The 25,189-nt window shown below is 36.8% G+C and overlaps 2 protein-coding genes and 3 pseudogenes across 2 annotated transcripts; all 5 read right to left on the bottom strand.

Moving 5' to 3' along the window:
• Nucleotides 1–45: 45 nt before the first annotated feature.
• LOC127153752 (zinc finger protein 664-like) lies at nucleotides 46–6,329 on the bottom strand (annotated as a pseudogene).
• A 2,037-nt stretch (nucleotides 6,330–8,366) lies between these two features.
• LOC127153743 (gastrula zinc finger protein XlCGF49.1-like) lies at nucleotides 8,367–9,974 on the bottom strand. Its single transcript, XM_051094982.1, has 2 exons — nucleotides 9,800–9,974; nucleotides 8,367–9,152 (listed from the first exon to the last, which is right to left on the bottom strand). The coding sequence occupies exons 1-2, from the start codon at nucleotides 9,846–9,848 to the stop codon at nucleotides 8,392–8,394; spliced, it is 810 nt and encodes a 269-aa protein (XP_050950939.1). The 5' UTR covers nucleotides 9,849–9,974; the 3' UTR covers nucleotides 8,367–8,391.
• A 2,143-nt stretch (nucleotides 9,975–12,117) lies between these two features.
• On the bottom strand, nucleotides 12,118–12,863 carry LOC127153435 (zinc finger protein 239-like; annotated as a pseudogene).
• Nucleotides 12,864–15,469: 2,606 nt separating this feature from the next.
• LOC127153735 (gastrula zinc finger protein XlCGF52.1-like) lies at nucleotides 15,470–19,568 on the bottom strand. The gene is made up of 2 exons (XM_051094976.1): nucleotides 19,062–19,568; nucleotides 15,470–18,660 (listed from the first exon to the last, which is right to left on the bottom strand). Exons 1-2 carry the CDS (start codon nucleotides 19,084–19,086, stop codon nucleotides 17,435–17,437), a joined length of 1,251 nt encoding a protein of 416 aa, XP_050950933.1. The 5' UTR covers nucleotides 19,087–19,568; the 3' UTR covers nucleotides 15,470–17,434.
• Nucleotides 19,569–22,088: 2,520 nt separating this feature from the next.
• Nucleotides 22,089–23,692, bottom strand: LOC127153750 (zinc finger protein 239-like; annotated as a pseudogene).
• Between the last annotated feature and the right edge of the window lie 1,497 nt (nucleotides 23,693–25,189).

Here is a 25,189-nt window from a genome sequence, read left to right as displayed (position 1 = left end):
TGGTAAAACAACTAAAAAAGTTAGTGAAAGCAAATGGGCCGAATCTGATTGCTGGTTTATAAACATTTTATTTTTTTGTTCAGCAAAAAGCAAGAAGGAATGAACTCTCTGTAGCAGTTTAAATACAGAGGCAACCACTGCACTTTAATTGCAATCCAAACAAAGATGCTGCATACATTACATTGTATAATTTCAAAATCTAATTTAATATGTTAGAAGATACAGTCAGAAGATACTCAGAGATATATTCATATATTCCCCACCCCTAATTCAGTATTTAGGATTTTCATCAACAGTGACTTGCTCTCTCTACCACACTATTATCTCCTCTATGCATCCATCTTCAGCATCTTCGGCCTCTGTTAACGCCCATTTACAGACTTCAGAACTGTTTTCACATATAGACCATGAATGTTGTTTCTCCTTTGAATGAACTTTCTGATGCTTCTTCAGGCCTGAAGCCCACAGAAATGTTTTGTTGCATTGATCACATGTGTGCAGCTCCTCTACACTGTGGCTGTTCATGTGCTCCTTAAGGTGTGATGACTGTCGGAAACTCTTTCCACACTGCTCACACATGTACGGTTTCTCTCCAGTGTGGATCTTCTTGTGAACCTTGAGACTCTGTTTGTATGCGAAACTCTTTCCACACTGATCACATGGGTGCAGCTTCTCTACAGTGTGGACGGTCATGTGGTCCTTAAGGTGTCCTTGTTGTCTGAAGTTTTTCCCACACAGAGCGCATGTGTACGGTTTCTCTCCAGTGTGGATCCTCATGTGAATCTTGAGACTCTTCTTGCATGTCAAACTCTTTCCACACTGACAGCAGGTGAAACTTTGAGTGTCTGCAGATCGAGAGCGAGTTTTTTTCCCACTTTTGACATGATGTTGTTTCTCCATCAGGTCTGAAATGAAAATTAAAAATCAAATCTTAAATCTTAAAAGATAGAGAGACAAGAATTTTTGTTATGCTTTTCATGCAACAGTCCTTTAATTGTTCAATACAAATTTAAAAACATATCACAATAAGAAAAAAAAGACTATTTATTGTTTATTTTACAAATTGCACAGAGAATGCAAAAACACCAAACTTAACTTTTGTAAACCTTGAAAATATGTAATCTGTGGGGGAAGCAGTGTTATAATAATTTTTTTTTTTTTTTTTTTTTTTAAGATTTATTTTTGGCATTTTTAGCCTTTATTATGATAGGACAGATCGGTATGGACAGGAAGCAAAGTAGGAGAGAAATACGGGGCGGGATCGGGAATAGTCCTCGAATCGAGATTCGAACACGGGACGCCCGTAGCGCAACAGCGCTGTATGTCCGCGCATTACCCACAAGGCTATCGAGCCGACAGTTATAATATCTTTTAATTAGTTTTGTTTTTAGAATTTTAGCATCCATTCGTTAGTTTCTATATTAAAAGACAATTTAATTTCGCTACACAACGTCTTTGTTGAATAATAAAAGAAGATCTGTGGGATTAAACTTGAACACGATTTAATTCTTCACCTTAAAGTCTGTGGTTAAAGCGCCACTTACCGATAAAAGGCAGCAAATACATGCATCTGTAGAGAGTCCCCACTATATTATTTAACTACGTTCATTGACATTTTTTTCTACTACAAACACTCAATTTGAAGAACTGCTTGAAGCTTTATATTCTTAATATTTTTCAGTCTCATTGATGAAGGATCAAGAATAAACACCAACCTGTTTGTTCTTCAGTTTGTTTCATTCTGGAGGGTTCTGCTTATGTTCTCACTGTCCTTCAATAAACTCCGTCTTTGCAGTTTTCACTTGAAATAAAAAGAGCTTTATCGCGGCAATTTACGGTTCAGGAGACATAGCCATAATGAATGAGATGAAAACAGGATCTATAGACATGAAATAAAAAGAGGATTTTCAGTAGCTGATAATATTTATGAGCCTCAGGCTAGAAACACTCATTAAACACGCCATTCAGGATCAGCAGCAGATCATCTCGCTTTTTATAAAAGTATTTGTAGGTAGAAACTGATTTATGTATGGTTTAAAATGTTCTACTCGGCTCAACAAACAGCATAGCAATCATTCAACTCTAGGCTACATACAAAAACACAAATTCTCTCAGATCTAAACAAAATTTCCTTACATGCTCGTTGTCTGCTGTAAGCGTTTTAATCGACAGAATCACAAATAGCGCTGTACCCGGCGAAAACAAGGCAGAAATGACCCGTAAATAAGATGTTTTTAGTGTATTTCACAGTTGTGTAAACACAACCCAGCAACGTGAATGATCAGTCTCGTCGCTGACTGAGCACGCGCAAATGGTGACGTCATCACCGCGAGCCGCGCTCAACGGTAGATCATTTAAAAAAGCGTATAGGGATGTGTATAAGGATTTAATGGTATTACTACTCTTACAATACTGTTTATCGTTGTTAAGTAAAATAAAACAGAATTAACATGTCTTTGTGATATGACAGTGTAAAATAATTAATAGCAAATAAATTCACTAGTGAAGGCAGTTTTAGTGTGATATATGAATAACATTCATGTAAGACAATATACAATCAGAATAAACAAAGTACAAACAAAATAAAAAACAATAAACAAATAAAATAAACAATGCTTTAAAGTATTCAGTAAGGTCTAACAGCAGTAGGTGCAAAGGTGATATCTGTGCTAGACCAAATGCAGCACAATAATCACTTTACAAAAACAAAATTAGATTAATCGCACAGCCCTAAAGCGTGAGAGAGATCATCTGGAGTGTGAATAGCAAAACCGCATCATAGACTGTCTTACCCCTAGCAGACGAACCATTTCTCAGTATTATTAACTTGTCGTTAACTCTAGGTCACATTCCAAAACTCTTCAAGCTGGCGTTTGTTAAGCATCTTACTAAGAAACCACAACTAGATCATAGTGAACTGGCAAATTACAGACCCAAAACAAACCTCCCGTTTATGTCTAAAATTTTTTGAAAGAGTTGTATCTGCTCAATTGTTTCTTTGTTAGGACAGATTAATTTCAAAGATATGTTATTTCTTGACGGATTTTTGTGTCACGTTTGGTGAGGAAGCAATGTCACACCTGAAAGTGCTGGATCTGACGATGATCTAGAATACTGACTATGAATCTTTTTTTTATGACTGCTGTCACGGGGGCGGAGCAAAGCGACAGACACAGTGGGCGTGACGTCAGGCCTCGGAGAGGCTTTTATTAAACAATAAAACAAAGTGTCCAAAAAGGGGGAAAAAGTGTCCAAAACAAAAGGGGGATCTGGTGTCCTCGAAGTGACGGGGTTCCGTGAAGGAGGGGTAGTGTTCCAAAAGGGAAGGGTCCAGGTAAGGGGCGGAGTCCGGCGGCCGCACGCGCTCCCCGCTCAGGTCCGGGGTGCGAGGGGCGGCGGCTTCTCTAGCGGCATCGTCCTCCTCCACCTACGCGGCGCTTCTGGGGGATAACACGGCCCGGCATCCTGGCCCGTCAGCCGTTACGGGTGCGGTCCTCATCCGGACCCGCGGGGTCCGGCAACTCGTCCTGCGGCGCTGGTTCCCTCTTCACCCCTTCCTGGACCCACGAGGACACCAGCGTGCATGCACGGGAAGAGACCGGTCTCCTGAGGAGAGGCGCGCTCGGCATTTTAACAGCGGCGGTGATGAGGCTTCATTCACATCAGGTGTGCCTCATCACACGCCGCCAGACCTGGATGTTTCGGCGCCCCTCCTCCTCCCACACGCCCACTCCCGTCGGGAGCCTGGTGAAGGGCGGCGATTACCGACGGGGTGCAGCTGACAATAAGGGGGAGGCAGTCGACTCGTCACATTCCCCCCCAAGCGACATCCCCGTCATCCGGTCGCCGCCCACGCAGGAGTGCTACCTTCCTCAACCAGGCTCCAGCGGTCGGAGTGGGCGGGGATTCCTCTCCGGGCGACTCCCTCTCGCAACGCCACCGGACCGGGGACAGAGAAACCGGAATTTAGTCGACAGCCTCAACCAACCGCAGGGTAAGTGATATTAAATGAAACAAGTCACTTACCCCTTTAGCGGTTGGGAGGCCGTCACCACCCGTCTCTCCGTCCTCCGGGTCCGAATCTCCATTGACTTCTCTTGCGAGCGAGAGGGGGTGACGTCACCAGGTGATTCCCACTGCGCTGCCTAAGCTCCGCCCATGCCCGCATTCTCCACCACTTGTCACGGGGGCGGAGCAAAGCGACAGACACAGTGGGCGTGACGTCAGGCCTCGGAGAGGCTTTTATTAAACAATAAAACAAAGTGTCCAAAAAGGGGGAAAAAGTGTCCAAAACAAAAGGGGGATCTGGTGTCCTCGAAGTGACGGGGTTCCGTGAAGGAGGGGTAGTGTTCCAAAAGGGAAGGGTCCAGGTAAGGGGCGGAGTCCGGCGGCCGCACGCGCTCCCCGCTCAGGTCCGGGGTGCGAGGGGCGGCGGCTTCTCTAGCGGCATCGTCCTCCTCCACCTACGCGGCGCTTCTGGGGGATAACACGGCCCGGCATCCTGGCCCGTCAGCCGTTACGGGTGCGGTCCTCATCCGGACCCGCGGGGTCCGGCAACTCGTCCTGCGGCGCTGGTTCCCTCTTCACCCCTTCCTGGACCCACGAGGACACCAGCGTGCATGCACGGGGAAGAGACCGGTCTCCTGAGGAGAGGCGCGCTCGGCATTTTAACAGCGGCGGTGATGAGGCTTCATTCACATCAGGTGTGCCTCATCACACGCCGCCAGACCTGGATGTTTCGGCGCCCCTCCTCCTCCCACACGCCCACTCCCGTCGGGAGCCTGGTGAAGGGCGGCGATTACCGACGGGGTGCAGCTGACAATAAGGGGGGGAGGCAGTCGACTCGTCACACTGCGTAGATTAGATAAATGACCGAAACGTTTCCCGCATACAGTGCACTGATACGGTTTCTCTCCAGTGTGAATCCTCTCATGTGTCTTCAGGGTTTCTGACCGACTGAATTTCATGTCGCAGTGTGAACACTTGTAAGGTTTTTCTCCAGTGTGAATCCTCTCGTGTTTTTTTCAGGGATCCTAACTGACTAAATCTCTTATCGCAGTGTGAACACTCGTAAGGTTTCTCTCCAGTGTGAATCCTCTCATGCATTTTCAGGGTTTCTGACTGAGTGAATCTCTTGTCGCAGTGTGAACACTTGTAAGGTTTCTCTCCAGTGTGGATCCTCTGGTGGAGTTTTAATTGATCAGCTGTAACAAAAGTTTTCTCACACTCAAAGCACATATGATCTCTCATGCCAGTGTGTATCTTCTGATGTAGTTTTAAAATATGCAGCTGTGAAAAACTCTTTCCGCATAAAGAACATAAATGCGGTTTCTCCTTTGTATGAACTTTCAGGTGATTCTTCAAGTTTGAAGCCCTCAAAAATCTTTTTCCACACTGATCACATTCATGCAGTTTCACTCTAGTGTGGATGTTCATGTGGTCCTTAAGGTTTGATGATTTTGCGAAACTCTTCCCACACTGATCACATGTGAACGGTTTCTCTCCAGTGTGGATGCTCATGTGAACTTTGAGACTTTTATTGCATGTCAAACTCTTTCCACACTGAGTGCAGGTAATAGATTTCTCATCTTTTCTTTTCTTCAAATCTTTCTGTTTGGTTTGAGAACCACTCAAAGGCTTTTCTACAGCTTTCTCCTTCTCTTCGTTCAGTTCTTCATTCTCTTTTACTGTAATCAACCCTGAAATGAAAGTAACAATATGTTCATAAAGATAATAAAGGATATTATTACTATAAATGGGACTACTAGATCTCAGTGCTGTGTACAACACTGTCGATCATACCATGCTTCTAGAGAGACTGGAAAATTGGGTTTGGCTTTCTGGGATGGTCCTCAAATGTTTTAGGTCATTATGTGAATATAGGAGAGAATAAGCCTAAGTGGACGTCCATAACATGCAGAGTCCCACAAGGGTCAATTCTGGGACCAAACTTGTTTAGCCTGTATATGGCCCCACTGAGTTAAAATAATAAGAAGGAACAAAATTGCCTATCACAGCTATGCAGAAGATTCCCAGGTTTACCTAGCCTCATCGCCTAATGAGCCCCATTTAATCCCTCTGCCAATGCATTAATGAAATCAACAGCTGGATGCACCAAAAACAAAGAGAAAACTGAAGTCAAACAAAGATGAATCTCTAGGGGTCTCACTGATAAAGGATCAAGAATAAACACTAACCTGTTTGTTCTTCAGTCTGTTTCATTCTGCAGGGTTCTCGATTGCTCATGTTTTCACAGTCATTCAATAAACTCTCTGTGCAGATTCTTCTTCCTGGTGCTTTGGTGCTCATCTTCACTTGTAGACTGATGGGAATATTCCAGCATTTATTGCTGAACTGCAGTGGGAGGAGCTTCACTGAATGTTTCTCTGTGGTTAAAGCAGATCTGCCAAAATCAACAATAAATCAGTTACTGAGTTTGTGTCAGACAACGTCATGAAATGTTAACTGCATACACTCCTGAATAATATTTGGAGAACTTTTAGGACTACTGACACACAACTTGTTCTGTTTTTAATTTGAACTGTTGGCTAAAAGAAAAGTGAAAGTGTAGTGACATGTAGCCAAGCATTAAACATTTAAAATATATTTTAAAAAAATTATATATACAAAAAACAAAAAAAAAAAGGCCAAAAATATATATTTAGGCAAATATATTTTCTACCAATATTTTCTGAGCCTTTCTTTGTGTAAAAGCATTTTAAAAATATTTTTTGACCTTTATATAAAATTCAGTCCAGGAAAATGCATCTTCTTGCCACAGAAATATATTTAGAAATATATTTTGGTATATGAAGGTTAACTAAATATATTTCCTATTTCACAAATATATTTCATTGAGCTTCCCTGTTTACAACATATATTTACCAGATATTTTAAATTTATTTTGATCACAAAAAATATATATTTTTGCCATAGGGGTCAGCAGGATAATGTGCTCTGCCACAGAGCAAAAATGGTTCAGGAATGGTTTGAGGAACACAATGAGTTTGAAGTGTTGACTTAGCCTACAAATTCCCCAGATCTCAATCCAATCGAGCATCTGTGGGATGTGCTGAACAAACAAGTCTGATTCATGGAGGCCCCACCTCGCAGCTTACAGGACTTAAAGGATCTGCTGCTAACATCTTGGTGCCAAATACCACAGCACACATTCAGAGGTCTAGTGGAGTCCATGCCTCAATGGGTCAGGGCTGTTTTGGCAGCAAAATGGGACCAATATTAGGAAAGTGCTCATAATGTTATGTATTAGTCCAGTGGGTAAAAAAGTGACCAATATACAGAAAAACAGGATCTACTGACATGAAATAAAGAGGATTTGATAATATTGGTGAGCCTCAGACTATAAACTCTCATTCAACAACTCATTCAAGATCAGAAGCAGATCATCTTACTTTATTCCGAGTATTATCGAGTAGAACCAAATTATTTAGGTCAGAATATTTGCTGGAATCTGATTAAAGCCATCTTTATTAACAACACAGGTTAATAATACATCAGAGCTTGTAACGTTAAAAATAAAATCGAAGCAGCACTTGACACGGGTTTGCATCCATTCGCGCCAGCAACATCACTCTAAACATAAAACAAACAAACAAACAAAAAACATACATACGAGCATACAAAAGCAAAACATCGCTTGGGTTTTAACACGTTTTCCTCACATGCTCTTTATCTGCTGTACTCAGTGTGTATTCTAGTCAGCAAACAAACACCGACGAAAACGATGCAAAAACGACCGCGTATTGTTGCGTAAACAAACTGTATTTTACAATTGTGTAAATACGCGAAATGTCGTGAACAATTAAACTCACCTCAGAAGACTGAAAGCTTTGGCAGCTCTTGATGTTTCATCAAGCAATATTTTTAACGACGTTTGTGCACGAAGGTACCTGGCGAAACTGATTTCGGACAGATTTCGGTGTGGAAAATCTTCTATCTCATTAAAAAAAATCGTACTTTATTTGTGAGAGCAAGTGTGCCACACACGTCCTGAAAAGTTAAGTCCAATAATTTCGGCTGCAGATCGCTTATAAAGCCCGCCCCTCTGCATGTAAACAAATTGGGCGTGGGGAAAACTAAAAAAAACTTCAAATAATGTTTTGCCTAATCTAGTCTAATCTAATGTAATCTAGGATTTATCTGACTGAAATCTGTGATATCAAAAACATACCTTTATTTTTACATATCCTAATCAAATCTTGACATTGAAAACGTCAAGTTGCAAGACATGATTCAACGTGTTGATGTCCTATTAAAATGAAGAGCAGTTTTAATTTATTTATTTGTCTGTTTTAATTATAGTATAGTTCATGCTGTTGTTATGGCTGGTTAGGACAGGTTTATACACAAGATATTTTAATGCTCAACGCATTATTGTGTCACATTTGTTGAGGACGTGGCGTCAGACATGAAAGTGCTGGATCTAAAGATGAACTGCTTACTGTGATTGTGTTTTGTATGCCTATGTAGAGAAGATGAATGACTGAAACTCTTCCCACATGCAGTGCAGTGATACAGTTTCTCTCCGGTGTGAATCCTGTCATGTGATTTCAGATGTGCTGACTGACTGAATTTCTTGTCACAGTGTGAACACTTGTAAGGTTTCTCTCCAGTGTGGATCCTCTGATGTCGTTTTAATTGATCAGCTGCAATAAACGTCTTTTCGCACTTAAAGCACATATAATCTCTCACACCAGTATGTATCTTCTGATGTTCTTTTAAATTTTGCAGATGTGAAAAACTCTTTCCACATACAGAACATGAATGTGGTTTCTCCTTTGAATGAACTTTCAGGTGGTTCTTTAGGACTGAAAACATCGAAAATGTTTTCCCACATTGATCACATTCATGCGGTTTCTCTCCAGTGTGGATGTTCATGTGTCTCTTAAGGATTGCTGATTGTGCAAAACTCTTCCTACACTGATCACAAGTGAATGGTTTCTCTCCAGTGTGGATCCTCATGTGAATGTCAAGATTCTGTTTGCATGTCAAACTCTTTCCACACTGAGTGCAGATGAAAGATTTCTTGTGTCTTCTTTTCTTTAAATCATCCTGTTTGGTTTGAGAACGACTCAAAGGTTTCTCCTCCTCTTCGTTCAGTTTTTCATTCTCCTCATTTTCATCGTTCAACTCTGAAATTAATGTAAAATGTTAAATTTTCAGTAAATCAGAGAGTAATGTAAAAAGGTCATCTTACTTTATTCCGAGTATTATCGAGTAGAACCAAATTATTTAGGTCAGAATATTTGCTGGAATCTGATTAAAGCCATCTTTATTAACAACACAGGTTTATAACTACATCAGAGCTTGTAACGTTAAAAATAAAATCGAAGCAGCACTTGACACGGGTTTGCATCCATTCGCGCCAGCAACATCACTCTAAACATAAAACAAACAAACAAACAAACAAAAAACATACATACGAGCATACAAAAGCAAAACATCGCTTGGGTTTTAACACGTTTTCCTCACATGCTCTTTATCTGCTGTACTCAGTGTGTATTCTAGCCAGCAAACAAACACCGACGAAAACAATGCAAAAACGAATGTTAAATTTTCAGTAAATCAGAGAGTAATGTAAAAAGGAAGGACATAAAAGTGGAAAAAGTAAATCAGCTTCACAAGTTTATACAAAGTGCTCTTATCATTTGCTGCTTCAACTATATTATTGGAAAGCTCTATATTTCTCTTTTTACAACAAATTAAAATCTGACAATCTGCTTGAAGCTTCATAACCTTACTGTTCTTTAGCAATAAAGAATAAAGAATAAACACCAACCTGTTTGTTCCCCAGTGTATTTAATTTTGCAAGGTTCTGGCTCTGTCATGTTCTCTCTGTTGCTGTGGGAAAAATCTAAATCTGTTATTGAATGAGAAACTGAGAATGAAAAACTTTTTGATCCTTAAATGCTTGTAAAAATGGTGAGTCTAACACAGAGACGCTCTGTTGTGAAGCAAATCAGTAGAGTAATAGAGTATACGCAGCAGTAAATTTCTTTTTTACTGGTAAGGATCGACTTTGACCTTCAGCTTTATCTCTTCAAACTAGTTCTAACCGGTCTTAGACGTTCTTCTGTTAGAGAAATGCTGACAGAAGATTTAGCCATGTACACAGTGAAGATTTGTAGTGTAAAATGGACATGCTCAATTTAAAAAGACAAAGAAAATGGTGTAACATACGCTAGTGTTTTAGAACTGCAGAATGCACACAAATCACACTTTTACACCGCTCACAATTTTTCCAGAATGTTCCCAGATTGTTATTTTTTATGGTTTGTTTTTTGGTTAGCCAATAAACTTTTCTTAATGGAAATAGAATGTATATAGAAATAGAATATATATGGAAAAAGAATATATGTGTGTGTGTGTGTGTGTATATATATATATATATATATATATATATATATATATATATTACTTGACAGTTAAACAATTAGCTTATTAAAAGTAGGGTATCAGTACATTCATGTATCAGTACATTAATTTCTTACCACTTAAGTGTACAGTTTGTACAGCGGGCATTCCTCTTTTGATCCGTAAATAAAAACTTCTCGATCAACAACATATTCTCTTAAGTTAGGCATGTCAATTCCTTCCGTAATCATACTTACTCACATAATTAAATCGATTTAAGTAATTATTCAATAAAGAGATCGATAAACGAGCGTGTCAGCCAGTAAAACGAAATGACCGTTAATTTTTAAATTCCGCGAGCGCGCGGCTCTCCATGGAAGACAGGTAAAAGCGCGTGCTGGAGCAGTACGTGCAGATCAGAGGCGCGCAGTCAATGAAGATGAAACAAACGCACGAATTCACGATTTCTGTTATGCTTAACCCTGGCTTAATATTACAAGTTAAAACAAATTTCTGTATTTTAGTTGGCTAATGCTGCATTAAACGAATTTCAGGGCTCTGTATAAGTCATTAGTCTACATTAAAAAAAAAAAAAAACATCTGCAACGTTTTCATTGGAAATATAGTTTAACAGGGTTATAAAAATAACCATTAGAAAACGTTCTGCAGAAGTTATTTTTAGGTTATTTTAAAAATAACTACCTTGGAACGTTCTGGGAACGTTATTTTACGGTTGCAAAAAAAAACGTTCCTAGAATGTTTCTTGGTTCTCAAAAAATAACCAAACGGCAACTAAAAGCGTTGGTGGAACGTTCTGTGTTTGCTTAAAATGCAAAAACAGCCTCATATATTGTTGCATCAACCAACTGTTTATTTTACGATTGTGTAAATATGTGAAATGCCTTGAAAAGCTTAATTTACCGCAGATGACTCCGCGTCCGAAAGATTTGGCAGTTTTTCTTGATTCATCACCAGTCAGTGACTTTCAAGATAGCATTTGTGCACTAATGTACCTTGTAAAACTGATTTCAGACAGACTGAAAATGCTCAAGTGTTCATTTTTAATAAGTTTTATTTTTTAATTAGATGCAGTTATTTGATGCTATAGTCTGATGTCATGATTGACAGCTGTGTTTTTTCAAATCATTAGTTGAAAGCCCAAAAATCAGCTATAACAGTCAATGGATTTTATATGTCTCTACAATTATGAAATAATTTATTCTTGATGCTAGCAGAATCAGCATGAAATAAAAACAGACAATAAAAGCTGCTTATAAGAATTTTCACTTATTGTAAAGCAAATAAAAAAGTGAGTAAAAATATAAACAAATGAGACAGATCTCTCTGTTGACTTACAAGATCTTGAAGGAAGTCTTCTCTCTCTTATTCTTCTCTCTATTATTAATGTTAGTTTTTTTAAATCTTCCATTTATTTCAATAGGAATGAATACTAATGTTGTCCACCAGAGGGAGCCACATGATAAGTTCTTTTGGGTCTCCGTTTAAAATTGAAATCATACAATAGATTGTTTTATAGTACATAATTATTACAAATATTGAGTGGCTGGCAAAGTATATATTTCAAAGCATTTATACCAGCAATCAGACAGCTTGTGAATAGTCACATAATGTTATATACCTCAAAAAAGACAAATGGGCCCGGGGCAAACTTGCTACACCACTGGCATTATTGTGTCACGTTTGGTGAGGACACAGAATCAGACTTGAAAGTGCTGGGTCCAAAGATGATCTACTTACTATGAATCCTTTTTGAATGCACGAGTAGTTGAGATACCTGAGTGAAACTCTTCCCACATGCAGTGCAGTGATACGGTTTCTCTCCAGTGTGGATCCTCTCATGTTTTTTCAGGTCTCCTGTATGACTGAATCTCTTGTCGCAGTGTGAACACATGTACGGTTTCTCTCCAGTGTGGATCCTCTGGTGCATTTTCAATTGTTGAGCTGTAATAAAAGTCTTCTCACACTCAAAGCACATAATTTCTCATGCCAGTGTGTATCTTCTGATGCACTTTTAAACTTTGCAACAGTGAAAAACTCTTTCCACATAAAGAACATGAATGTGGTCTCTCCTTTCAATGCACATTCAGGCGCTCCTTTAGGTTTGAAGCCCACAAGAATGTTTTTCCACATTGATCACATTCATGCAGCTTCTCTCTGGTGTGGATGTTCATGTGCTCCTTAAGTTTCGGTGATTGTGTGAAACTCTTCCCGCACTGATCACATGTGTATGGTTTCTCTCCAGTATGAATCCTCTCATGTGTTTTCAGGTTTCCAAACTGACTGAATCTCTTTCCACACTGTGAACATGTGTAAGGTTTCTCTCCAGTGTGGATCCTCATGTGATCTTTCAGACTTTTATTGCATGCCAAACTCATTCCACACTGATTACAAGTGAAAGATTTTTCATCTGTTCTTTTCTTCAAATCTTTCCGTTTGGTTTGAGAGCAACTCAAATGTTTTTCTCCCATTATGACATAATGTTTGAGAGCAACTCAAATGTTTTTCTCCCATTATGACATAATGTTTGAGAGCAACTCAAATGTTTTTCTCCCATTATGACATAATGTTTCTCCTCTTCATTCAGTTCTTCATTCTTCTCATTTTCTACAGTCAACACTGAAATCAAAGTAAATTGTTTAATTTTCAGCAAATCACAGAGAAAAAAAGTAAAAATAAAGGACATAAAAGTGAACCCTGATATAATAGTAAGTAGATGATTGCTATACAAATCTTTTATCATATTGATGCATTGAAACTTTTCATGAATAAGCTACACTGATATTCCTATTATGTTTAAAACATTATAGTCACCAATCCCATGGTTCTATATACACTGTGTGCAGAATTATTAGGCATGTTGATAATCTGGTCATATTTTTTCACCAAGCACATTTTACCAATTCCAAACCTTAATAACTACTATTAATTTTGTATTTAATCATTTGTAAGTGATAAATAACTGTCCATGAAGGCTGGAAGTGAAAAACTCCTTATATTCAGGTGTGCAGAATTATTAGGCATTTCTTTTACAGATAAAATGAGCCAAAAAAAATATTTAACCCAGACTGAAAAGTCCAAATTATTAAATGCCCATGAGAAGAATGCAATACTAATGCATTACAAGAATTTGCAAAGTTAAGGCTTGACCATTGGACAGCGAAATGCTTGTTGAGTCTGCATGGTCAGAAAAAACAGGTGGAGAAGAAAAGATGCATGTTAACTGCAAAAGAATTAGGAATTAAGGTGAAGAATTAGGTGTGACACCATCAGGAACCGTTTAGTCTCCAGCGCCACCATTTTCCAGAACTGCAACCTACCTGGAGTCTTCAGAAGTGCAATGTGTCAGGTTCTCAGAGACTTTGATTGGTTAAAAATCCTAAAAAAATGCCCCTGACTTAATAAGAATAACAAGCTGACGTGTTGTGAAATACATGAAGACATTTTTTTTTTTTTTTTTTTAAATAGGCTTTATAGACAGATAAGTTGAGAGTGACTCTTGAAGGACAAGCATCACATCCTCTTGTACCTCTGATTCAAGAATTTATCTTCCAAAATCTGGCAGTAAGTTTTGGGAGTTCATTTTAGTCCATCTCTGCAAGTCAGACTTTTCAGGATAGGAGACTAAACATGAACTCCCAAAATGTACTGCCAGATTTTGGAAGATAAATTCTTCCAAAAAAAATAATTATTGTGATGGGTTAGTAAATATGTTTATCTTTGTTGAAACTATCTTTGACTATGCCACTCCAATTTACTCTGGGTAGGAGATCCCAAGGCCACCAAAAGAGGGGTCCCGCACAGCTATTCAATTCAATGGATTACTATATATATATATATCTATAGCAGAATTACTATAAATAACAGTTCACCTTTATTAAATACAATAAATATAGTCGTATCTGATTTTGCTCACAAGCCGGACAAACACTGCCCATATGAGCTGGAATTAAAGAAATTTAGAGGGTAGTACAATGCTTCCAAAATCATACCAACCAATATAATGAAAAAAAGAAAATACAATAAACCCAAAAGAAATTACAATGTTCTTACACGCACACTGACTCATACGTAAAAGAGAAATTTTAAACACTCTTAACACCCCACACTTGTGCATATGGAATTGAGAATATTCCTCTTCTGTAATCACATGGAGCAAGGCTACAAGTCCAGGCCTCACTGTAGAACACAAAAGAAAATCTAATAAAAATACAAGAGACAAGTCCTGGGCAATACTCAAAAGTATAAGAGTCACAAAATCAAGGTTACTAATCACAAAGCAAAATACAAAAATAACTGAAGGTGGGAAAAACAGTGATCAACTGAGCTGGACTGAAACAAACTCTAAAAAAAGAGGAAACAACATTAAGCAACAAAACACAATTTGTCAACCCATGTTATAAAATCCCACATTCTTAAGCGGGACAATTAAATGTATCTGGTTTTGCTCAACTGGTTCATTTCTGGTACACAGTCCTTCTGAAATGTTCTTTACTCTACAGCAGTCACGTATACAGGTTATATAGAAAAATTATTTTACTCTAATGGACTATCTTTATGTCTTAATTACTGGTCAATGATTACTCTAAAAAGATATATGTAAGAAATGTATTTAAGTGAAATCAACGTAATCAATATGATTTAAAAAAAATCCATTACAAGACATAAATTGCATCCCTCTGCCTCTGTATTCTGATGCCTCACCGAAATAACACGGTGTCTAGGGGAGTGAATTTTCTTTTTGAGTTTTTGAATTTCTCAGTTTGTGTAAATCCATGTGGGGTTCAGAGTATATTTTTTTATCCATGTTAATTTCACACTTGTCTAGTACAAATATGTCACTTTGTTTCATAATTACAGTGTATGCATTTTTCGTTATTTACCTGAAAAGAAAGGAAGTGAAAAGTGAAATCATGCCCCGTATGTGGGGTACATCGTAACATGTGAGGGGCTCGTTGTAACATGACCATATGACAGCTTTAAATGTTATCTGATCGAATGAAAAAAAAAAATATACACGACAAACTAAAATATTTTGTCAATAAAATAAAATGAATAAAAATAAAAAACTTTTTCAAATAAAGTAATGGCGTTTTTTTAATGTTTTAAAAAAATTCTAATTTTTGAGTTTCACAATGAACACATCGCAACCATGCGTGAGACAGCCCTGATCGCAAAACACAGCTATACATTATAGTTCAAAACAATGTGCGCAAATAGATGAAAGATATTCAGAAAAACACTCCCCTCCCTCCAAACACAGCTCTCATAGAACACGAGACACATTAACGAGCCAAAATGCTTTTCATTTCTTATAAAAATAATTTAATATAACAAAGTAAAATACAAAATAACAGTACTTAATTTTACAGTACTCTTAAAGCTACTGTACTTAGTTTTATAGCAATTTTACTGTGGTATGAAATGCAGCAACTCTTCTGAAATCCAACTGTTTTGAAATTAAACTGCCTACCATTTTCGTGTAGGCTATTCCACAAAAAAAGCTCCTAACATATAATTATATTGACTGAATAAAAAATAAACTGAATAGTGTCACTTTTAACATGTTCATATCATATCTAGTAGGATAACTATTCCCTTAAGTGACAGTTTTTTCATCTAGGCAGAAATATGAAGTACTGGCATGGCTTAATTATAACCATGCATGCTTTTTAATGAGTAATAATTGCCTTTTCTGTTTTTCTATCTTTTTTGTTTTTTTAGGTATGAAGCTGAGAAGTCTGAACAGGCCCAGGAATTATAACATTTTATCCTTATCTATTTAAGTGTTTTTATCCTGTTTTGTTTTATATTTTGTTTTGCCCAATAAAACGTGAAAAAAAAAAAAAAAAGTTCATTTTGCACATTATCACATGAACTATATCATGTAAAAATTAAAATAAAATAAAATATAAAAGTAATAATATAAACAAATGAGTCAGATCTCACTATTTATTTACTTAGAAGATCTTGCAGGAAGTCTTACTCTTATTCTTCTCTCCATTATTATTATTATTATTATTTTTTTTGATCATCCATTTATATGAATAGGAATTAATACTAATGTGCACCAGAGGGAGCCACAGGATAACAAGTCCTCAGATTAAAATTTAAACCATGCACTAGATTGTTGTATAGTACATCGTTCATGTTACTTGTTAAGTCTGATTAAGACAGATTTACACAAGATTCACTGCCCTCCAAAAGTCTGGAAATGCCCTAGAAAAGTGGGGTTTTGGACAATATTGTCATGAACCCTTTTTTAAATTTGTAATAATTTTACTGATAAGGGACAACACAAACTACGAAAACATTTTATTACATAAACAGTTTATACATAGAAAAAACTTAAATTTTCGATTCATCAAAATATCCACCATTAGCAGCTATTACAGCTCCGCATAATCTGGGCCTAAAGTCATTGCATTTTAAACTTAATTGGCAATCAACTGTTAAAAGCTATTAAGGTGTGCTGACTCAAAAACCTTTTAAACACCTGGGCCAAGTTTAAACCAGTAACCAGGCATCACAGCAGGCAAAGGGGCATGTCTAACTTTGACATGTATAGAGCCATTATTATGTAATCAACATGAAAATTATTATTGCTGGTCTTTAATGATAATGTCAAGTTGCTTGAATATATTTGCACCAAAAAATGATAAGGATTTATGCTGATATTGTCCAAAACCACACTTTGCCAGGGTTGTTTACAAACTTTTGGAGGGCAGTGTATTTAATAGCTCAATTCATATTATAAGCAATAAAACACAAAGCTTATTGCAATAATTGGGTGGCTGGCAGGCCACTAACAATGAATGGACTCGAAAACATTAAACGTTATTTCAAAGCATTTATACCGACAATCAAACAGCTTGTGAATAGTCTCATAACGTTACATACCTTAGAAAAGAAAAGAATATTTAAGTTAACCAAACTGAAGCCCACTTTAAACAATAGGGCAAACTTGATACACCACTGGCATTGTTGTGTCACATTTGGTGCGGACGCAGAATTAGACCTGAGTGCTGGGTCTAAAGATGATCTACTTACTGTGAATGTTTTTTGTATGCTTGTGTAGATAAGATAATCGAGTGAAACTCCTCCTACATGCAGTGCAGTGATAGGGTTTTTCTCTTGTATGAACACTGTTGTGCACCTTAAGTTGATCTTTATGTCTGAAACTCTTCCCACACTGATCACATGTGAATGGTTTCTCTCCAGTGTGGATCTTCTCATGTCTTTTCAGGGTTTCTGATTGATTGAATCTGTCGTTGCAGTGTAAGCACATGTACGGTTTCTGTCCAGTGTGGTTCCTCTGGTGCAGTTTCAATTCTGTAGCTGTAATAAAAGTCTTCTCACACTCAAAGCACATATAATCTCTCACACTGGTATGTCTCTTTTGATGCATTTTAAAATTCTGCAGTCGTGAAAAACTCTTTCCACATACAGAACATGAGTATGGTTTCTCCTTTGAATGAACTTTCAGGTGACTCCTCAGGCCTGAAGACCACAAAAATGTTTTGGCGCATTGATCACATTCATGCAGTTTCTCTTCAGTGTGGATGTTCATGTGTCTCTTAAGCTTTGCTGACTGTGCAAAACTCTTCCCACACTGATCACATGTGTACGGTTTTTCTCCCGTATGAACACTCATGTGCACATTAAGTTGAGTTTTTTGTCTAAAACTCTTACCACACTGATCACATGTGTATGGTTTCTCTCCAGTGTGGATCCTCTGATGTTTTTTGACGCTTTCTGGCACACTGAATCTCTTGTTGCAGTGTGAACACATGTAAGGTTTCTCTCCAGTGTGGATCCTTTGGTGTCGTTTCAAATGGTGAGACGTCATAAAAGTCTTCTTACACTCAAAGCACATATGATCTCTCACACCCATATGTATCTTCTGATGTGCTTTTAAATTCTGCAGTTCTGCAAAACTCTTTCCACACAAAGAACATGAATGTGGTTTCTCCTTTGAATGAACTTTTAGGTGACTCTTCAGGTTTGAAGGCCACAAAAATCGTTTGCCGCATTGATCACATGTGTGCAATTTCTTTCCAGTGTGGATCCTCATGTGAACCTCAAGATACTGTTTGCTTGTCAAACTCTTTCCACACTGAGTGCAGGTGAAAGATTTCTCATCCCTTCTTTTCTTTAAGTCTTTCTGTTCGGTTTGAGAGCAACTCAAAGGTTTTTCTCCAGTTTTGACATGGTGTTTCTCCTCCTCTTCATTCAGTTCTTCATTCTCCTCATTTTCTGCAATCAACTCTGAAATTGAAGTAAAATTAAAGGACATAAAAGTGAACCCTGATGTAACAATGGAAAGCAGGCAATTGCCATGCAAAAATGTCCTCATATTGATGCATATTTTTATTAATTTAAATGTCTTTGACAAGTTCCATGAATGTGGTACACTGATCTTCAAATTTTTTTAACATTATAGGTACAAATCCCATGTTTTTATAGTGAGAACTATACACAACTCCACAACTGTCTAACATAAGTGAATTTTGCTGTAGAAAGTACCCTTATTATTTGCTGCATCAGCTATATTATTGCACAGCTCTATATATTTTTCCTGTTTCAACAAATCAAAATCTGACAAATTGACGCTTTATATCCATTGTTTGTTAAGCCTCATTAATGAAAGATCAAGAATAAACACCAACCTGTTTGTTCTTCAGTGCGTTTCATTCTGCAAGTTCTGGATCTCTCATATGGTCTCTGTTGTTCTGGGAATTTTTTTTTTTTATCTGGTATTAAATGTAAACCTGAGAATGAAAACTCTTCTTTTTGATCCTTTAATTCTTGCAAGAATGGTCAATCTAACACACAGACGCTCTGTAGTTAGAAGCAAATCAGTAGAGTCTATTTTTTACATGCAATTGCTATGCAAAATCTACGTTGACTCTTCAAACTAGTTCTTACTGGTCTTGGCAGTTAAGTGGTTAATGTCCGCATGGCTTTAGTTTCCTGTGACGTTTCTTTCCTGTTGAACTAAATCAGCCCGCAGACTCCAGAACAGGCGCATAAATAGGGTTTTATCCGATTAAACAATTTAGAAATAACCTCGTAGGATGTTGATTATACAAAGCGTCTAATGTTTCAGTGTAAAATAAGCGAAAAATCCGAACAGCTCAACTCACCCCAGAAGACGCAGCAAACGCGCTGACTGAACTAGGAAGGAAACTAGTGGTGACGTCATGACGGCGATGCCAGAATAACGATAGTTATTAAAAGGCGCCAAATAATGCTCACAGCCACAAGTACGGGAGATTTGTAGTGTTTACAAAAAATAAAGCTAAAACAGTTAATGTAAACAAACGAGCTCATTCAATCTGAATCATGTGTAGGGTGAAAAATAATTTATTAGGCAGCTTAAAGCTTTATTTGTCATGCATAAAACAGGGAAAGTCTAAAAAGCAGTCTTAGCAGTTCATGCCTTTTAGATAAACCCCAAATCATGAATTGAATGAGTCTTGATGCATGTAGCATCAGTAGACAATACAAATGGATATAAAAGTTACTGATAACATGAGTATTAATGAGTGTAAGATTACTTGAAAATGAATGAGGCGGATCTCTCCCTTAGCAAAGCTACATTATCGTAAATATATCACAAATGGTCGAGCATTTACATGTTCTAAGCACAGGAATTAAGAACTGGTAAAAATCAATTACAGGTCAATGTCTATCCTAAAAGTGATACAGCTTCTTCTGCTGCTTCTTCAGTACAGTTTTTTTGAAATAAAAGAAAGTAAATGAACTAGGAGTTAAACAAATCAAAATGTAAAACAAATTCATAAAGCATAATACTTCACTTTGGACTTTTCTTTGTCATGTGTACACAAATAACTGAAAAAAACAAAACAAAAAAAAACAGTTTGTGTTATCTGAATTAGCTAACTACTGGCTAAACATTAGTTTCAGCACTGCAAACTATAAAACTAAACAATGTCGCTGTTTTGTTGGAACCTCCATATTTGAGCTTAATAGGGTCCCATCACTCATCATGGCTTTTTAGATACAAACTCAGATTCATACAGGGTGCAACTCCAGTCTGATCAGAGATAATCACAAGTGAGATTTCAGTGATATTTTGACCACTGAACTAGGAAATGTCCCTGGTTTTCATTTCAGAAATCTGGTCACCTTAATTAAGAGTTGTTCACAAGGCAGAAAGCTGAAACCATATAGCTGCGTGCAAGTTAAAGATGATTTGTGATTCATAGATTTCACATATTATTATTATTCTATGAATCACATGTACGCATATTTGAAAGGTGATCATAAGATCAAATATAGGATGGTTTCTGTGCAACATTTTATAAATGAGGCCCATTGTCTTAGGACTCGAGAATGTATTATTCATTTTAACTACTTGTGATCTATTCTGCAAAAAATTCAAAATCCAAAGAGCAAGGGAGTGTTGAAAGTTTAACTGGAGTGATTCTATTAATTCAGATTTGTAGTCCACAAAAAGGGCCCTGACACAGGTGTTGGGGGCTTCAACAATGTAAAAAAAAAAAAAACAATTTGTTGAGTCAACGTAAAATAATTTGTTACCCTGCTTCCTTAAAATTTTAAGTTCAGTCAACTCAAATAAGTTTAGTCAACTTGAAATGTTAAGTTGTATTCATTGACAAAAAAAATTGTTTGTTAAACTTAAAAGCTGGGCTTGTTACCCATCTGCCTTAAAATTTTAAGTTGAATCAACCCAGATATCTAAGTCACTTAGTACAACTTAACATTTCAAGTTGACTAAATGTTTTTGAGTTGACTGAACTTAAAATTTTGAATCAACTCATTGTTTTTTACAGTGAAGATTTTAGCCAATCAAATCAAAGTAGGTGGGGTTTACTATTCACAGATTGCAAACTCCTGCTCAAAGCCTCAGTTTAACATTGAGAGTGAGGTAAGATGGAAGCTGGAAATCATTTGATATTTCTTAACTGTTTTATATTAACAAGAAGTTTCAGAAGAAGTTTCAACACAAAGTTTCAGAGATCCTCAATGTTTCTGCGTAGCATGTTTGTATGCATCAATTAAAACAACATTAATATAGAATGGTGATTAAACTGAACTTTGTAATGCACAGTTGGCCTTATCACACATACATACAGTAGTGTTCAATAGGGTCACATTGTAAATCTGATATTCAAAGCCTATTTTAAACATTACAATAAAGCAACTTGAAAAGTTTAAAAAACAGTTCATGAAGAACTGCTTCAGTAACTCTTTGTATGACAATCAAATATAGATTTTATTTGAACATTTAAATGCTTATGAACTGCATAAATACATCACAATGTTCTTCTGTTCTACAGACTGATCTTCAGCTTCCTGAACAAGAACAGTTTGTACATGTAAAAAAAACTACTTTCCGTCATAAAAAAAGTAAACAAACTACAAGTCATACATATGCAGTGTAAGACAATATAGCATTATATGAAACTATATAAAGCGCACATTGAAATAACTTAAATTAAAATGATTTACAAGAGTAAAACTTTAAATATTGTTCTTTAGGTAAGAAGCTTCATCTTTAAGTTGATCTGAATCTCACAGATGAATCTGCTTGTCTTGAGGATGAACTTCATTCACGGTAAAAACTACAGATGTTGTTTCTTTTTTCTGTCACTTGTTATGACTGATTTATACAGAAGCAAATTTATAGATCAACACATTGTGTCATGTTTGGTGAGGACGCAGCATCAGACCTGAAAATTTTGGATCTGAAGAAGATCTACTTAATGTGAATGTTTTCGGTATGCTTGTGTAGAGAGGATAATCGAGTAAAACTCTTCCCACATGCAGTGCAGTGATATGGTTTCTCTCCTGTATGAACACTCATGTGCACCTTAAGTTGATCTGTATGCCTGAAACTCTTCCCACACTGATCACATGTGTATGGTTTCTCTCCAGTGTGGATCTTCTCATGTCTTTTCAGGGTTTCTGAATGAATGAATCTCTCGCTGCAGTGTAAGCACATGTAAGGTTTCTCTCCAGTGTGGTTCCTCTGGTGCACTTTCAATTCTGTAGCTGTAACAAAAGTCTTCTCACACTCAAAGCACATATAATTTCTCACACCAATGTGTCTATTCTGATGGACTTTTAAAGTCTGCAATTCTAAAAAAACTCTTTCCACAGAAAGAACATGAATGTGGTCTCTCCTTTGAATGAACTTTCAGGTGATTCTTCAGGTTTGAAGCCCTCAAAAATGTTTTTCCACACTGATCACATTCATGCAGTTTCTATTTAGTGTGGATGATCATGTGATGCTTAAGGTTTGATGATTTTGTGAATCTCTTCCCGCACTGATCATGTGTACGGTTTCTCTCCATTGTGGATCCTCTCAGATGTTTTGAGGTTTTCTGACTGACTGAATCTCTTGTCGCAGTGTGAACACATGTAAGGTTTCTCTCCAGTGTGGATCCTTTGGTGCCGTTTCAAATGTTGACCTGTAATAAAAGTCTTCTCATGTGACTCTTAAGGTGTGATGATTGTTTAAAACTCTTCCCACACTGATTGCATGTGAACGGTTTCTCTCCAGTGTGAACTCTCATGTGAGCATCAAATTTAGATTTGCGTTTGAAACTCTTTCCACAATGAGTGCAGGTGAAACATTTCTCATCTGTTCTTTTCTTTTTGTTTGGTTTGAGAGCTTTCTCCAGTTTTGAAATGATGTTTCTTCTCATCTTCATTCAGTTCTTCATTCTCCTCATTTTCTTCAACCAACTCTGAAATTAAAGTAGATGTTTAATCTTCAGTAAATCACAGAGAAAGGACATAAAAGTGAACCCTGATATAATAGTGGAAAGTAGATGAATGCTATACAAATCCTTCGTCATATTGATGCATTTTTATGCAATTATATGTCCCTCAAACTTTCCATGAAGTACACTGATCTTCATATTATTATGTTTAAAACATTATAGGCAAAAATACAGTTACTATAATGAGAAATATTACATATATAAAATCAACTCAACAAGTTAATAGAAAATGCCCCTATTATTTGCTACTTCAACTATATTATTACACAGATATATTTTAACTCCTTGAAGCTTTAAAGCCTTACTGTTCTTCAGTCTCAATGATGAAGGATCAAGGATAAACACCAACCTGTTTGTTCTTTAGTTTGTTTCATTCTGCAAGGTTCTGGATCTCTCATGTTCTCACTGTCCTTCAATAAACTCTTCCTGACACGTTGATGCTCGTCTTCACTTGTAGGCTGATAGGAATATTCCAGCATTTATTGCTGAACTGCAAAGGGAGAAGCTTCACTGAAGGAGGAGCAGATCTGTCAAAAACAAATAAATCACTTCAAAAGCTTCATTGAAAAGCAACCAAAATAAGCAATGTATAAAAAAGAAACTAACATAAAAGTCTGTTTTAGAAACAAATAATCTACTAACTGACATTAACATAAATTCAAATAACATTCATAACACTGTAAAACTTTTCGTTGTAAATTTACAGTAAAATATACTTACTGTATTTTTACAGGACAACATTTACAGTTATGTACTGTACCAAATACAGTAACTGCCTGCGATTGCTCACTGGTATCTGAAGTTAATGTTTATTAATATATAATGTATTTGACGCAAACTCCTGGAGATCGCTGGCAAGTATAATGTAACCTTACCAAAAATATGAAATGTATTTTTTTGACACCAAAGCGCTGACAGTTTTTTCAAGTTATTTTATATGGACAGAAAATGTTTTAAACTGCCTGCCATTTTCTTTTTATATAAAATAACTTGAAAAGTGTGTCAGCGCTTTGGTGTCAAATAAATATATTTCATATTTAAGATTACAACCTCTTCCGGTTGAGTGAACGCTGTGCGAATTGTTTGCCGCTGCTCTCCGGTCTTATTGATTTGTTTGTTAATTTGTTTATTTTATTGTTTTAGTTTATTACGATCATTTTACACCAAAGCCCTGACACTTTTTTTCAAGTTATTTTATATGAACAAAAAATGTTTCTATTTGAAAGAAACTGCCTGCGATTGCTGACTGGTATCTGAAGTTAATGTTTATTCATATAAAATGTATCTGACGCCAATTACAGGAGATCGCTGGCAAGTCTGAGGCAACCGTTCAAAAATATTTAAAATATTTATTTTACACCAAAGCCCTGACATTTTTCAAGTTATTTTATATGAACAAAAAATGTTTCTATTTGAAAGAAACTGCCTGCGATTGCTGACTGGTATCTGAAGTTAATGTTTATTAATATAAAATGTATCTGACGCCAATTACAGGAGATCGCTGGCAAGTCTGAGGCAACCGTTCAAAAATATTTAAAATATTTATTTTACACCAAAGCCCTGACACTTTTTTTTCAAGTTATTTTATAGGAACAAAAAAATTGATTCTATTTGAAAGAAACTGCCTGCGATTGCTGACTGGTATCTGAAGTTAATGTTTATTAATATAAAATGTATCTGCAGCCAATTACAGGAGATCGCTGGCAAGTCTGAGGCAACCGTTCAAAAATATTTAAAATATTTATTTTACACCAAAGCCCTGACACTTTTTTCAAGTTATTTTACAGGACCAAAAAATTGTTTCTATTTGAAAGAAACTGCCTGCGATTGCTGACTGGTATCTGAAGTTAATGTTTATTAATATAAAATGTATCTGCAGCCAATTACAGGAGATCGCTGGCAAGTCTGAGGCAACCGTTCAAAAATATTTAAAATATTTATTTTACACCAAAGCCCTGACACTTTTTTTCAAGTTATTTTATATGAACAAAAAATGTTTCTATTTGAAAGAAACTGCCTGC

Source organism: Labeo rohita, chromosome 22 (genome assembly GCF_022985175.1).
Source record: "Labeo rohita strain BAU-BD-2019 chromosome 22, IGBB_LRoh.1.0, whole genome shotgun sequence".
Lineage (NCBI taxonomy): Eukaryota > Metazoa > Chordata > Actinopteri > Cypriniformes > Cyprinidae > Labeo > Labeo rohita.
This window is presented reverse-complemented; position numbering and strand designations above follow the sequence as displayed.

What these genes read in the sequence shown, in the direction of transcription:
- LOC127153743 (XM_051094982.1), bottom strand. Translation starts at nt 9,848, where the DNA reads ATGACAGAGCCAGAACCTTGCAAAATTAAATACACTGGGGAACAAACA. An exon ending in ATACACTGGGGAACAAACAG is followed by an intron (nt 9,153 to 9,799) that starts GTTGGTGTTTAT and finishes CATTAATTTCAG; the next exon opens with AGTTGAACGATGAAAATGAG.
- LOC127153735 (XM_051094976.1), bottom strand. Translation starts at nt 19,086, where the DNA reads ATGAAACGCACTGAAGAACAAACAG. An exon ending in ACGCACTGAAGAACAAACAG is followed by an intron (nt 18,661 to 19,061) that starts GTTGGTGTTTAT and finishes CTTCAATTTCAG; the next exon opens with AGTTGATTGCAGAAAATGAG.